Raw genomic sequence first — 14,159 nt, 5'->3', positions numbered from 1 at the left:
TTCCTTCTTGTACAGATGGATACTACAACAAGAATCACTTTTCTAGTTATCTCAAGTAAAAGAGTGTTTAGATTTGTTACCTTACAATTCAGAACGACTGCATTTTCCCCACGATATAGTCGAATAACTTGTCAGCTATGAATCGCTAATCAATTTCCAGGATTCCGGGAAAGAGCATGTCAGTGCTGCACAGAGCACGCGAGTTGCTACTGCACCTTTTCAAACAAAATGGCCACTGAAATAGGCGACTCCTTTCTCTTTGCCAGCCTGTTGTTCTTCTCAAATTCTATTGGTTGTTGGTAAGAGTTCGGCCATCTTTTCCTCAAAATGGCAGGGCTAGAAAATGGTTTCGGCAACTTTTCCTGCAAATGTTTCAAAGCATTAGTTCTACACTTGTGTATCGAAATTTTCTTTTTCACCAATCCTCAACATACCTCTAGCATCCATAGGAAATCTTCTACAACTGTCGAACTGCTGATATCCGGACAAAAAGAACGTCAAAGGACTGTTACCACCATGGGTAACCGTTTAACTTCGTAAATCTACAACAAAATACAAATTAAAAGTTATTTACAGCAGACGAAGCACAAAACTTAAATTTTTTTACCATTCAGTTAAACCAAGTTTTTTTTTATATTTCCTGTAAAATGTTTAAAAGAAACACAATATAGCTGGTCTGTTTACCTTCCAGTTACTGCAACACAACAAAACTACTCTACGAAGCTAACGGGCATTCTTTTCGTTAACGGCCTGTCCCCTCGTTGAATGATTGCATCAAGATACCCCCTTCAGTGAGACAACTTTTTCTCTCTCTCTCTCTCTCTCTCTCTCTCTCTCTTCGTGTAGCATTCCAACTTCCGCAATTAAGCAGCCGCATTTTTTTAGAATCCGATAGTAACATCTGCTATTGCTCCCACTAACGTGGACGCTGCGTGCAACGCTACATAGTTGCGTTCGTCCGACACAACTTTGGTAAGTGGCAATGAACAAACATGTCTCGATTAATGGAATCAAAATTCTTGAACATGTCAACATCCCGTTTGCTAAGTTGTCATGTGTTCGTCGTGCCGCTTACGTGGATTCAAGATGAGGCTCAGTGGTTTATGCTGACTATGTGATTGTTTGTTGTGCACTTTCTCAGGCAATACGCGAAAATGTCGAATGGTTTAAATGGACACATTTTGAAGATCCCTGTACTCGGACGAAAGCTAACTTTGGGAACTCTTTACGACGATCGCAATGACATCGCTGTGCCAGGCAGTATTTATATAAATCCCGCCCCCCCCTAAAAATTAATGTTTCTGAATTTAATCGATTTACTTTACAGATGACACCGTGTGCAGCGAAGATATAGGAACATTTCAAACTACCTGCAACGAGGGCTTCAATTATTCCCTGATTCCCTCCGATAAATTAAGCGAAAAATTAGACGATCTCGGCGTGAAAGGTTTGCTTCAAATCAGCATCTCAGTGGACCCCACCGAACAGCATTGGCAACATCTGAAAAAGAAAAAAATGAATTTCACGAACTAGCGTTCACGTCAGATGTCACTACTGCACGGCTACTCAGAAATTCACTAGCGACCAATTAAACGAGGCCAAGATACGTTATCTCAACGTTGCACCGACAGACTCTACAGCAACGCACGTCATCACGAAAATACAGTACGGTGCCGAAGCTACTTTTACTTTGACAAAAAGACTAGACGAAACAGAAGACGAGCACGAAGCGAATAGCCTATTAAAAGCCTGTGCCAACAACTTGATTGCAATTCTCGGCGGAGATGAAGAATGTGTTAGGAGACTAATTACATCAACTAACATACAATGTCGATTGCAAGGCGATTTCTTAATTTCGATGACATTCACCACGTACGACGAGGCCAAGCAATTCGCAAAAAATTTCACACGTTTATTATCAAATTCAGTTGCTAAGAGGCTCCTCTCGGTGTGCCCTGCATCGCTTGGCTCTATCCATTGGCATCGACGCACGGCGCTGAAAATGCACTTCAGAGTGACATTCTGGAATGCGTTCAACAGATAGATAACTATGACCAAGTGCAAGCCAAACTCGATTACTTGCTCAACGACACCTAGCGAAAAAATTTAACCCGTTTCACGAAAAGCTACGCCATTTCCATTTTACACATTTCACTTCATTCCGCAACAATCCCTAAAACTGAATTGAAAGAAATGGTTGTAAACTTACGTAGTGGCTTGATGCAAATCGACAATTTAAAGCAGTTGGTGCAGCGTATCAATAATGAGCAATTTCCTTTCAATCCAAAACGGCTCGAAGGTTGGCTGGATGAAAAATTCAAAGAACTCTGTACGATGAGAAGTATCAAGAACAGATGGCCATCACTCTTTCCCCCAACGTCTTATTTTCCCTTCTACCGAAATATTACAAGAGCACATGATGAAATGCAACGTTAATTTCGGCTTTGAACTTTGCGTTTACTTGCCAACGTACCCAGAACCTGTTCTCGATCTCATCGCGACGCAAACGCTAAATACGGACGTTAACGACAGATGGCGTTGGTACGAAAGCAGACATTGTCAAACGCATTGAAAAGGAGATAACAATTATATCTAAATTAATTCAATCAAAACAAAATGACGATAAATTTGCCTTCGCCATCACAGCGCACGATCAGCACAACGAATCGTCCATCATCGTTCATCAACAGCAAAAAAAGAGCTACGGATGGAACGCCATCGACATCATATGTCAACACTACCCCAAAATCAATTTAATCGACATTGTTCGCCTGTTAACCGACGTCGATATACCCGACTATTGGAATCACATGAATTTCCTCGCCTTGTGTCGTTTCTACGACAAAGATAATCTAATCGACTTGGTCCGACTGTTTCTCGAACGCGGAGTGGATCTCATCAATTGCAAGACGGACGACGGATGGAACGCCCTTCTGCTCGTGTGTCGCTACTACACCAAGGAGAACTTGTTGGGAAATAGCCCGGCTGTTGCTCGCACATGGAGTCGATGTCAATTGCAAGACCAACGGCGGATTAAACGCGTTGCATTTTAGTGTGTCGATACGACGAGAAGGAGAACGCTGTTTGACATTGTTCGATTGTTTCGAACGCGGAATCGACGTCAACTGTCAATTCGAGGACGGATGGAACGCTTTCCTTTTCTTTTGCCGAAATTATCAGAGGGATAATTTACTTGGCATCATTCGCTTGTTTCTGGCTCAAAAGGTGGACGTTAATTATCAGACGAAAGGCGGCAACAATGCGCTTCACTTCCTGTGTCGCTATTACGACAAGAAAAATTTAATCGACGTCATTCGACTGTAAGAACGTCAACTGTAAGAACCTTGAAAGGATGGAACGCTCTCTATTTAGTGTGCAGATATTACGAAAGAGATAATTTAATCGAAATCGTTCGATTGTTCCTCAAAACGAGGGATCGACGTCAATTGCAAGAACAGCGAAGTTCATTGCATTTAGTGTGTCGATATTACAAGAGGGATAATCTCATCAAAATTATTCGACTTCTTCTCGATAAAAACATTGAAATCAATTGCAAAACGAATAGCGGATGCAACGTTCTCCATAACGTGTGTCGCTATTATTCGAACGATAATCTCATCGAAATCGTTCTATTGCTTCTCGATAGTGGCATTTTCGCAAGTTTTACAAACAACGAAGGATGGAACGCCCTCTTAAATATTGGATATTACCCCAACGACAATCTAATTGATTTAGTGCAACTCTTTCTCGAGGAAGGCATCGACGTTAATTGGGCCAACAATGAAGGATGGAACGCTCTCCATTTAATCTGTCGATATTATAAGCAAGACAACGTCGCAGACATCGTTCAACTCTTGTTAGATTATAATATCGATATCAATAGCAGGACGAACAACGGATGCAACGCCCTCCATTTCGCGTGCGGCCGATATTATCAGAACGATAATTTAATTGAAACTGTTCAACTGCTACTCGATAGCGGAATCTCAGTTAATTGCAAAAACAACGACGGATGGAACGCCCTGCACAACGTGTACCGATATCAACGCAAAAAGAACATGCTAGAACTCATTCCGCTTTTAATTTTCAGCACAAAATCAACACGAACGCAGTGACGACTGGAGGTAAAATCGGTACTGCCCGATCTGTCTCTTAGGTCGTTACAAAGAAGAAAGTATTAAAGAAATTTTGAATATTTTAGATTCGAACGTATAGCATTTACCCTATTTGAAATACACGATTTACATACAGGGGTAAATGATCAAAACATTGTTTTCAGCTATTAAACGCGTTGATTTTAATTCTGTAACAATGTTCGCATGCCCTTATCGAAAGTCGCCACTGGTTTTGGACGACGGCTAACACCCTTGGCATTCTGCAAGTGATAAGTGGAAAGAGAGATGACGGTTGAGCTAGAATTTGAAAAGAAAGAAATCGCTGCGTTCGAGGTCGTTAACGTTAAAGGCATTTCAAGAGCTTTGACGTGATCTTGTAGCGTCCGCATTCTTTCAAACTGGCAACGACGTCCCTTTCAATTGTTCTCAATAATTCAACAATTACGCATCTCTACATTTAATTAGAAGAATAAAATTGCTAGTTATATTCGAACGATTGCGTGGCTCATTTGTTCCGACAAATGAAAAAACAAGAAAGCCGAAACAAATGACACGCGACCCGCCCCTAGCGCCGGACCGTAGAAAAATCGAGTCTGATTACCTCCCCAAGCGAGACGAGGTTGTTTTTAGGCTCAAGTATAACGACCCTTGTTTTCTTTTTCCTGACTAGCAATCAGGGTGTGGGGGCTTGTCTAAAAATAACAAAAGAAAATAAGGAAACCTTGAAAAGGTTCCGTGACTGAGCCAATGAAAGTTACGGGTTCTCGCATCACGTGACCCCGTGATTTATTAATAAAAAAGAGCCAAGCTTTTCTCTCCTATTTTCCCTTTTATCGACACGCCTCTCTGGCAACTGCACTTCATTGGGTCAGGCAGCATTGTCGGCCGTGTCACGCTCTTGCTTCGCTGCTCGCGTGCAGCGCTCTCTATTCGGCCGGTATAAATAAAGTGACAGCTAGTTGACACAAAGCAATCGTGACCTACTTATTCAAGACATTAAGACCAACGACCGTAGGCCCCCATTGGATATTTTCCAAGTTGCGTGGATAACTAAGGAAAAGTAAGGCATCCAAAATTCAAATTTTTAAATTTTAAAACAACTTTTTGAATATTTCATGTTGATTATGTCCTGTGATATCAGCACGCAAGTTTTGGAAATACCCACATTGGGACGTTTCAAATTGGGAACGCTTTACAACGCACGGACAGATGAAATTATCCCGTGTAACAAATCCTAACAGAAATCAAAATGCCTAATAATCCCCATTATCGACATCCGCTTTGTCCGATACGGAATTAAAGATTTGCAACATTACCCGCAATGAAAGCGCAATTTTTTCGTTAATCGCACCGGGTCAATTAACCGACAAATTTCCACGAACTGAATGTCAACGGTTCGCTTCAAATCAATATATTAACGGGATTGGTCGTACCCAAAGGGCCGGCTGATTATTTTAACAAAAGAAAACAAACGTTCCACGAATCAAATGTTCACGTCCGATGCTACCGCAATACCGCACTCAAAGAAGTCCCCACCATCTCTTAGAAGATGATCAATTTTGCTACTCGACATAGCAAAAATAGGCAAGAATGGCACGGCCACTCACGTCGTGACTCAAATTCAATACGGATCCGAATCGACGTTCACTTTAACAAAGAAATACAAGGACGTGAAAGATGAACGGAAGCAGCTGATCAATTATCCAACTACGGCGGTCATTTACTCGAAGTTCTTAGAGGTCAAACGATGACAAACGGCAACAAATCAAATGTTGAATGTCTCTTTAAAAAGCGATTTCCCACTGCCGAAAAATGTGAAATGCCCAACAACGCATTTGAAGAAGCTATTAAATTCGCCGGCAGCAGTTTACTCAAATCTCGTCTGACTCGATGGCCAAGGACGGGTCAAGCTGGAAACGTGACACTTGGCGTGCCCTGTATCGTTTGGCTCTACCTGCTGGTACCTTTGCCAGCTTCCGAAAACGGAGCACCGCCCTTAAGAATGAAATTAACCGAACTCTGGCGTCAGAGTGTCAAACACATGCAGGGCTACGAAGAGGTGGACACGAAACTCGTTACAAACGATCCGCTCGTGGTAAAATTAAATCCCTTTCACGAGAAATTGCAAGATTTTAGACAGCATTTCAGCTCTTTCCTATCAGAACTCAATACGAAATTAAGAGAAATGAACTTCAACATCCGCTGTGGCTTAGACATCATCATTTAAAAAACTGATGGGACGTATGGGCAACGAGCAATTCGCCTACAATCCAAATCGTTTGAACGTGTGGCTGGAAGACAAACACAAGGAGCTCTGCGCGATGAGGAAATTTCACGAGCAAATAACAACCCATCAGCTGGTGTACACAGACACAGTCATGCTCTTCCCCATGGGACATGCTACGTAAACAAACGGCAAAGTTTACAGTACGTTTCGCTTACCAACTCGCGTTCGCATCGCTGGCACGTCCCGAGCCTTTCCTCGATGTCGTCAAGAATCAAACGCTGCACACCGATGTCAATGAAGATCCACCTGAAAATGAAAAATTGTGGTGTGAGATGAAAGATGTTGTCAAACGGATCGAAAAAGAGATCAACATTTTCGCGGAATTAATTCAAGAAAAAACAGATGCTAAAGGATTCGCATTCGCCACTAACCGCACCCGACACGTACATTGAACTCAGTCCATCTGAAATCGATGCAAATACAGATTTCAAAATGACAGAATTCAGGATTATAATTACAGAAGACGATTCAGATTCCGATTCGTCTGTCGTTGTCCATCGGAAGCAGATCCATCATCATGGATGGGATGCCCTGCACATGTTATGTCGCCATTACCCGATCGAGAAATTGATGGACATTGTTCGACTTTTAGTTGATACTGAAATTGAAAAATCATGGGACAAATGTGACCCTCTGCTCTCTCTAGTCCGTTTTTTTACGCAAAGATAATTTAATCGATTTCATTCGGATCTTTCTCGAACGTGGAATTGACATCAATTGCAAGGACCTCGAAGGATGGAACGCGCTCATGTCCTTATGTCAATGTTACAAACACAATTACACCTACAAGTTAATCGACATTGTTCGATTATTCCTCGAAAATGGAATCGACGTCAATTGCAAAACGAAAATTGGCAACAACGCGCTCTACTTGTTGTGTCGCAACTATCACAAAAACGATTTGCTCGACATTGTTCAATTATTTCTAGAGAGTGGCATCGATGTCAACAGTAAAAATAACGACGGCTGGAACGCCTCCATTTCGTTATTGAATATTACCACGAAGAAGACATGATTGAATTTTTCGACTGTTGATTGAAAATGGCATCGATGTCAACTGCAAAAACAACGACGGATGGAACGCACTTACTTGCGTTATGTCGAAATTACGGCAAGATAATTTCATTGACATATTAAATCTGTTGCTGGGACGCAGGATCGACATCAATTAAAAGAGACAGATTCGGAGAAAACGCTCTTCATTACGTATGCACGTTTTGTTGTCAAGACTACGCGACGGAGATTATGGAACTGCTCATCGCAAGTGGAATCGACGTCAGCAAAAACGGAAGAAGGATGGAACGCTCTGCTCTTATTATGCCGCAATTATCAAAAGGACGATTTAATTATCGAAATTGTCGAATTATTTATCCAACATGGAATCGACGTCAATTGCAAAACTCTCGATGGATGGAATGCCCTCGTCGTTCTCTGCCGCTATTACAAAAGAGATAATCTAATTGGAGTTGCAAGGCTTTTAATTAAACACGGAGTGAATGTCAACTACACGACATTTGACGGTTGCAACGCTCTCCTTCACGTTTGTCGTTATTATTTGAAAGATAATCTTTACGATATCGTTAAATTGCTATTGGAAAATGGGAACGATGTCAATTGTAAAAGCCATGCGGATTGAACGCGCTTTCACACTCTGTCAATACGGCCCCAGGAAAAATGTGATAGAAAAACCATTCGATTATTAATTGAAAATGGAATTGACGTTCACTGGAAGGCCAAAAAGACGGTTGCAATGCGCTCTCGCCTTGTGTCGTGAATGCGAGAAAGAAAATTTGGCTGATATCGTTCGATTGCTATTGGAAAAAGGAATCGACGTGAATTGCAAAGATAATGAAGGATGGAATGCTTTACATTTCGTCTGCCGAAAATGTCCAAGAGAAAGTTTATACGCTGTTGTTCGATTGTTGATAATTTACAACATCGACAAGAGCGTGATGACGATCGGATTAGCAAGTGCACGTTCCTTCCTTCTCAATCGCTACACCGAGTACGACGTTAAAGATGTTATTCAAATGCTGTCAAAACGTGAGATGTCTTGTCCTATAAGTTAAAGTCTGGTTGCGATCTTGTTGGCTTGAACCTGCTTAATCTTTATAACTGTCATTTTTGTACTTAATACATGATTGTGTTTGGCGAGGTATACGATGGTTCCCTCCTCCCTACATTTTGGCAGACTCGAACTAACAAAGGAAATTCTAGGGGTATCATCCGACGATGAATAAAAAGTAATGTATATCTCTTAAGACAACAAATGGAAAAGGCAAGAATAAAATTATACACTAACCTGATGAAGGAAAACTTGTGCTCCAAAAGTTTGCATGATAGCTGCTAAACACCGTAGTTCACCAGAAGATGCATCACTGTTGGGGTGGGCAGAGAAGTGGGTTTAAATAAACTTTCAATTTCACTTACTGATGCTTTTATTTGGTTGATCAAAAAAACCCTCAAACACAATGAAAATGAATGGTTTTAATCATTCTTCTCACTTACATTAATATAAAGAAACAAGATAGACAAAATACAGGTCAAATATAGGTAACTATTATTACTACCAGATGGTAATTCATACTCCATCTATAGAACCACTCAATTATGGCGGTGCTCTAAACAAAATGAATGAATGAAAGAACAAGATGAATCAAACACTTGGGACACCAAAAGCAGAGCCAAAAATAATAATTTGTAATCATTATTATATCCACTGCTCGGTTAGAGAAAGCAGGAAGTATTTGGCGCTGTCACTTATTACTTAATAATGTTAACGAAGAAAATGTAATTTGTAAAGAATTTAAAATGCGTTGACAAGCAATAAACCTAAACTTTATGGAAAAAATACATCAAAAATTGAAAGTTTATTTTAAACGTGATGGCAACGTAGATACAAAATAGCTTTTATTATTTCTTAACTCAATCATTCGCTTTGTAGTCGCTATGGAAGTAGGTTCCTGCAAAAAATTCTTTGCTGAGCTGGATTAAATGGAGCGTTTTTTGAAATAGCAGTCCTCTTTATGGAGCAAGAACAAAGGAAACGATTGAAATGCAAGTACATAAGGAACAAATACCATTTTAGCATTTTTTATATTTTTGCTGCATGAGTCAAACATATTTCTGCCTTTGAAAGTATCATCGATGGTTCTTGTGCTTCATGTTCGTCTGCGGTAACCTGCCACGTGACGCATTTACTTGGTTTACGAATGTGCTTCGTGGTAGATAATCCGAAGAAATGGTGATAAATTCATATGTTGCTTTTTTAATCAAGATGGTAACATTTTTTATACCTTGCAGTATATTCACACCTCATTCCTGGTATATTGAAGCACAAGATTACGATTAGCCCAAGCAGAGACGATGGTGCTACCAGAAAATGCAATTGAACTGTTGTAAGTGACAAAGCCATATTATGAAGATTCCTGTCCAAAATCGAAGAAAATGAGGTATCATTAAGCTTATTAAGTACCGTAAAATGTGCTATTGTATTGTATGATAACTGCTAAAGGTTTTCCACTTTGGGTTCTACCATCACATTAGCTTGTCATTTGGAATCAAAGTTTCGTCAGGGAAAAAGTTGACTGTGAGCTAATACTTCCCTGAACTAGTCTCTAACCGAGCAGTAGGTAATGCAGTATTACAAATTGATTATGGGTAATGTTTGGTTTAAGTGGGTGATTCATTGTTCTCATTCATTCATTTTTGTTTAGAGCATCATAATGAGACAGGTGAAAAGTTCTATAGGGAGTCATGAATTACCATCTGGTAGTAATAATGAGTTACCTATATTTGACCTGTATTTTGTCCTGATACTTGTTTCTTTATATTAATGTAAGTCATAAGAATCCGTTTATCAAGTGGAATGATTAAAACCCCACATTCATTTTCATTGTGTTTGAGGGTTTTGATGAGACCAAAGAAAAGCATCCAGTAAGTGAGAAGAAGATTAGACCCACTTCAAGTCTGCCCACCCCAACAGTGATGCATCTTCTGGTGAACTACGGTGTTTAGCAGCTATCATGCAAAAACTTTGGCACAAGTTTTCCTTCATCAGGTTAGTGTATAATTTTATTCTTGCCTTTTTCCATTTGTTGTCTTAAGAGATATGCATTACTTTTATTCATCGTCGGATGATACCCCTAGAATTTCCTTTGTTAGTTCGAGTCTGCCAAAATGTAGGGAGGAGGGAACCATCGTATACCTCGCCAAACACAATCATGTATTAAGTACAAAAATGACAGTTATAAAGATTAAGCAGGTTCAAGCCAACAATATCGCAAACAGACTTTAAATTATAGTACAAGAAATCTCACGTTTTTACAGCATTTGAATAACATCTTTAACGTCGTACTCGGTGTAGCGATTGAGAAGGAAGGAACGTGCACTTGCTAATCCGATCGTCATCACGCTCTTGTCGATGTTGTAAATTATCAACAATCGAACAACAGCGTATAAACTTTCTCTTGGACATTTTCGGCAGACGAAATGTAAAGCATTCCATCCTTCATTATCTTTGCAATTCACGTCGATTCCTTTTTCCAATAGCAATCGAACGATATCAGCCAAATTTTCTTTCTCGCATTCACGACACAAGGCGATGAGCGCATTGCAACCGTCTTTGGCCTTCCAGTGAACGTCAATTCCATTTTCAATTAATAATCGAATGGTTTCTATCACATTTTTCCTGGGGCCGTATTGACAGAGGTAATGGAGTGCGTTCAATCCCGCATGGCTTTTACAATTGACATCGATCCCATTTTCCAATAGCAATTTAACGATATCGTAAAGATTATCTTTCAAATAATAACGACAAACGTGAAGGAGAGCGTTGCAACCGTCAAATGTCGTGTAGTTGACATTCACTCCGTGTTTAATTAAAAGCCTTGCAACTCCAATTAGATTATCTCTTTTGTAATAGCGGCAGAGAACGACGAGGGCATTCCATCCATCGAGAGTTTTGCAATTGACGTCGATTCCAAGTTGGATAAATAATTCGACAATTTCGATAATTAAATCGTCCTTTTGATAATTGCGGCATAATAAGAGCAGAGCGTTCCATCCTTCTTCCGTTTTGCTGCTGACGTCGATTCCACTTGCGATGAGCAGTTCCATAATCTCCGTCGCGTAGTCTTGACAACAAAACGTGCATACGTAATGAAGAGCGTTTTCTCCGAATCTGTCCTTGCAATTGATGTCGATCCCGCGTCCCAGCAACAGATTTAATATGTCAATGAAATTATCTTTGCCGTAATTTCGACATAACGCAAGTAATGCGTTCCATCCGTCGTTGTTTTTGCAATTGACATCGATGCCTTTTTCAATCAACAGGCGGACAAATTAAATCATGTCTTCTTCGTGGTAATATTCAATAACGAAATGGAGGGCGTTCCAGCCGTCGTTATTTTTACTGTTGACATCGATGCCACTCTCTAGAAATAATTGAACAATGTCGAGCAAATCGTTTTTGTGATAGTTGCGACACAACAAGTAGAGCGCGTTGTTGCCAATTTTCGTTTTGCAATTGACGTCGATTCCATTTTCGAGGAATAATCGAACAATGTCGATTAACTTGTAGGTGTAATTGTGTTTGTAACATTGACATAAGGACATGAGCGCGTTCCATCCTTCGAGGTCCTTGCAATTGATGTCAATTCCACGTTCGAGAAAGATCCGAATGAAATCGATTAAATTATCTTTGGTGTAAAAACGGACTAGAGAGAGCAGAGGGTCACATTTGTCCCATGATTTTTCAATTTCAGTATCAACTAAAAGTCGAACAATGTCCATCAATTTCTCGATCGGGTAATGGCGACATAACATGTGCAGGGCATCCCATCCATGATGATGGATCTGCTTCCGATGGACAACGACAGACGAATCGGAATCTGAATCGTCTTCTGTAATTATAATCCTGAATTCTGTCATTTTGAAATCTGTATTTGCATCGATTTCAGATGGACTGAGTTCAATGTACGTGTCGGGTGCGGTTATGGCGAATGCGAATCCTTTAGCATCTGTTTTTTCTTGAATTAATTCCGCGAAAATGTTGATCTCTTTTTCGATCCGTTTGACAACATCTTTCATCTCACACCACAATTTTTCATTTTCAGGTGGATCTTCATTGACATCGGTGTGCAGCGTTTGATTCTTGACGACATCGAGGAAAGGCTCGGGACGTGCCAGCGATGCGAACGCGAGTTGGTAAGCGAAACGTACTGTAAACTTTGCCGTTTGTTTACGTAGCATGTCGGCCATGGGGAAGAGCATGACTGTGTCTGTGTACACCAGCTGATGGGTTGTTATTTGCTCGTGAAATTTCCTCATCGCGCAGAGCTCCTTGTGTTTGTCTTCCAGCCACACGTTCAAACGATTTGGATTGTAGGCGAATTGCTCGTTGCCCATACGTCCCATCAGTTTTTTAAATGATGCCACCGTGTCTAAGCCACAGCGGATGTTGAAGTTCATTTCTCTTAATTTCGCATTGAGTTCTGATAGGAAAGAGCTGAAATGCTGTCTAAAATCTTGCAATTTCTCGTGAAAGGGATTTAATTTTACCACGAGCGGATCGTTGAGCATGTAATCGAGTTTCGTGTCCACCTCTTCGTAGCCCTGCATGTGTTTGACGCACTCTGACGCCAGAGTTCGGTTAATTTCATTCTTAAGAGCCGGTGCTCCGTCGGAAGCTGGCAAGAGTACCAACGGGTAGAGCCAAACGATACAGGGCACGCCAAGTGGCTCGTTTCCAGCTGGGCCGTCCTTGGCCATCGAGTCAGACGAGATTTGAGTAAACTTGCCGGCGAATTTAATGGCTTCTTCGTACGTTGTTGGGCATTTCACATTTTTCGGCAGTGGGAAATCGCTTTTAAAGAGACATTCAACATTTGATTTGTTGCCGTTTGTTGTCATCGTTTGACCTCTAAGAACTTCGAGTAAATGACCGCCGTAGTTGGATAATTGATCAGCTGCTTCCTGTTCATCTTTCACGTCCTTGTATTTCTTTGTTAAAGTGAACGTCGATTCGGATCCGTATTGAATTTGAGTCACGACGTGAGTGGCCGTGCCATTCTTGCCTATTTTTGCTATGTCCGAGTAGCAAAATTGATCATCTTCTAAGAGATGAGTGGGGACTTCTTTGAGTGCGGTATTGCGGTAGCATCGGACGTGAACATTTGATTCGTGGAACGTTTGTTTTCTTTTTGTTAAATAATCAGCCGGCCCTTTGGGTACGACCAATCCCGTTAATATATTGATTTGAAGCGAACCGTTGACATTCAGTTCGTGAAATTTGTCGGTTAATTGACCCGGTGCGATTAACGAAAAAATTGCGCTTTCATTGCGGGTAATGTTGCAAATCTTTAATTCCGTATCGGACCAAAGCGGATTGCCTGTCGATAATGGGGGGATTATTAGGCATTTTGATTTCTGTTAGGGATTTGATTTACCTGGGATAATTTCATCTGTCCGTGCGTTGTAAAGCGTTCCCAATTTGAAAGGCCGTCCCAATGTGGGTATTTCCAAAACTTGCGTGCTGATATCACAGGACATAATCAACTATGAAATATTCAAAAAGTTGTTTTAAAATTTAAAAATTTGAATTTTGGATGCCTTACTTTTCCTTAGTTATCCACGCAACTTGAAAAATATCCAATGGGGGCCTACGGTCGTTGAGGTCTTAATGTCTTGAATAAGTAGGTCACGATTGCTTTGTGTCAACTAGCTGTCACTTTATTTATACCGGCCGAATAGAGAGC

At 40.7% G+C, this 14,159-nt stretch overlaps 1 protein-coding gene and 2 pseudogenes across 1 annotated transcript; 2 read left to right on the top strand and 1 right to left on the bottom strand.

The window, feature by feature from the left end:
* The first annotated feature begins 1,528 nt into the window (after positions 1-1,528).
* Positions 1,529-4,215, top strand: LOC130699578 (uncharacterized; annotated as a pseudogene).
* Positions 4,216-5,239: 1,024 nt separating this feature from the next.
* Positions 5,240-8,549, top strand: LOC130699577 (uncharacterized; annotated as a pseudogene).
* A 2,037-nt stretch (positions 8,550-10,586) lies between these two features.
* Positions 10,587-14,157, bottom strand: LOC130699621 (uncharacterized). The gene is given in 3 exon segments (XM_057521863.2): positions 10,587-13,793; positions 13,851-13,959; positions 14,019-14,157. Coding segments are annotated over 2 exon segments (3,171 nt in total). The 5' UTR covers positions 13,954-13,959; positions 14,019-14,157; the 3' UTR covers positions 10,587-10,725.
* Positions 14,158-14,159: the final 2 nt, after the last annotated feature.

Source organism: Daphnia carinata, chromosome 2, assembly GCF_022539665.2.
Source record: "Daphnia carinata strain CSIRO-1 chromosome 2, CSIRO_AGI_Dcar_HiC_V3, whole genome shotgun sequence".
Taxonomy (NCBI): Eukaryota; Metazoa; Arthropoda; class Branchiopoda; order Diplostraca; family Daphniidae; genus Daphnia; species Daphnia carinata.
The sequence above is the reverse complement of the archived record's forward strand: the minus strand, read 5'-3'. Positions and strand labels throughout refer to the sequence as shown.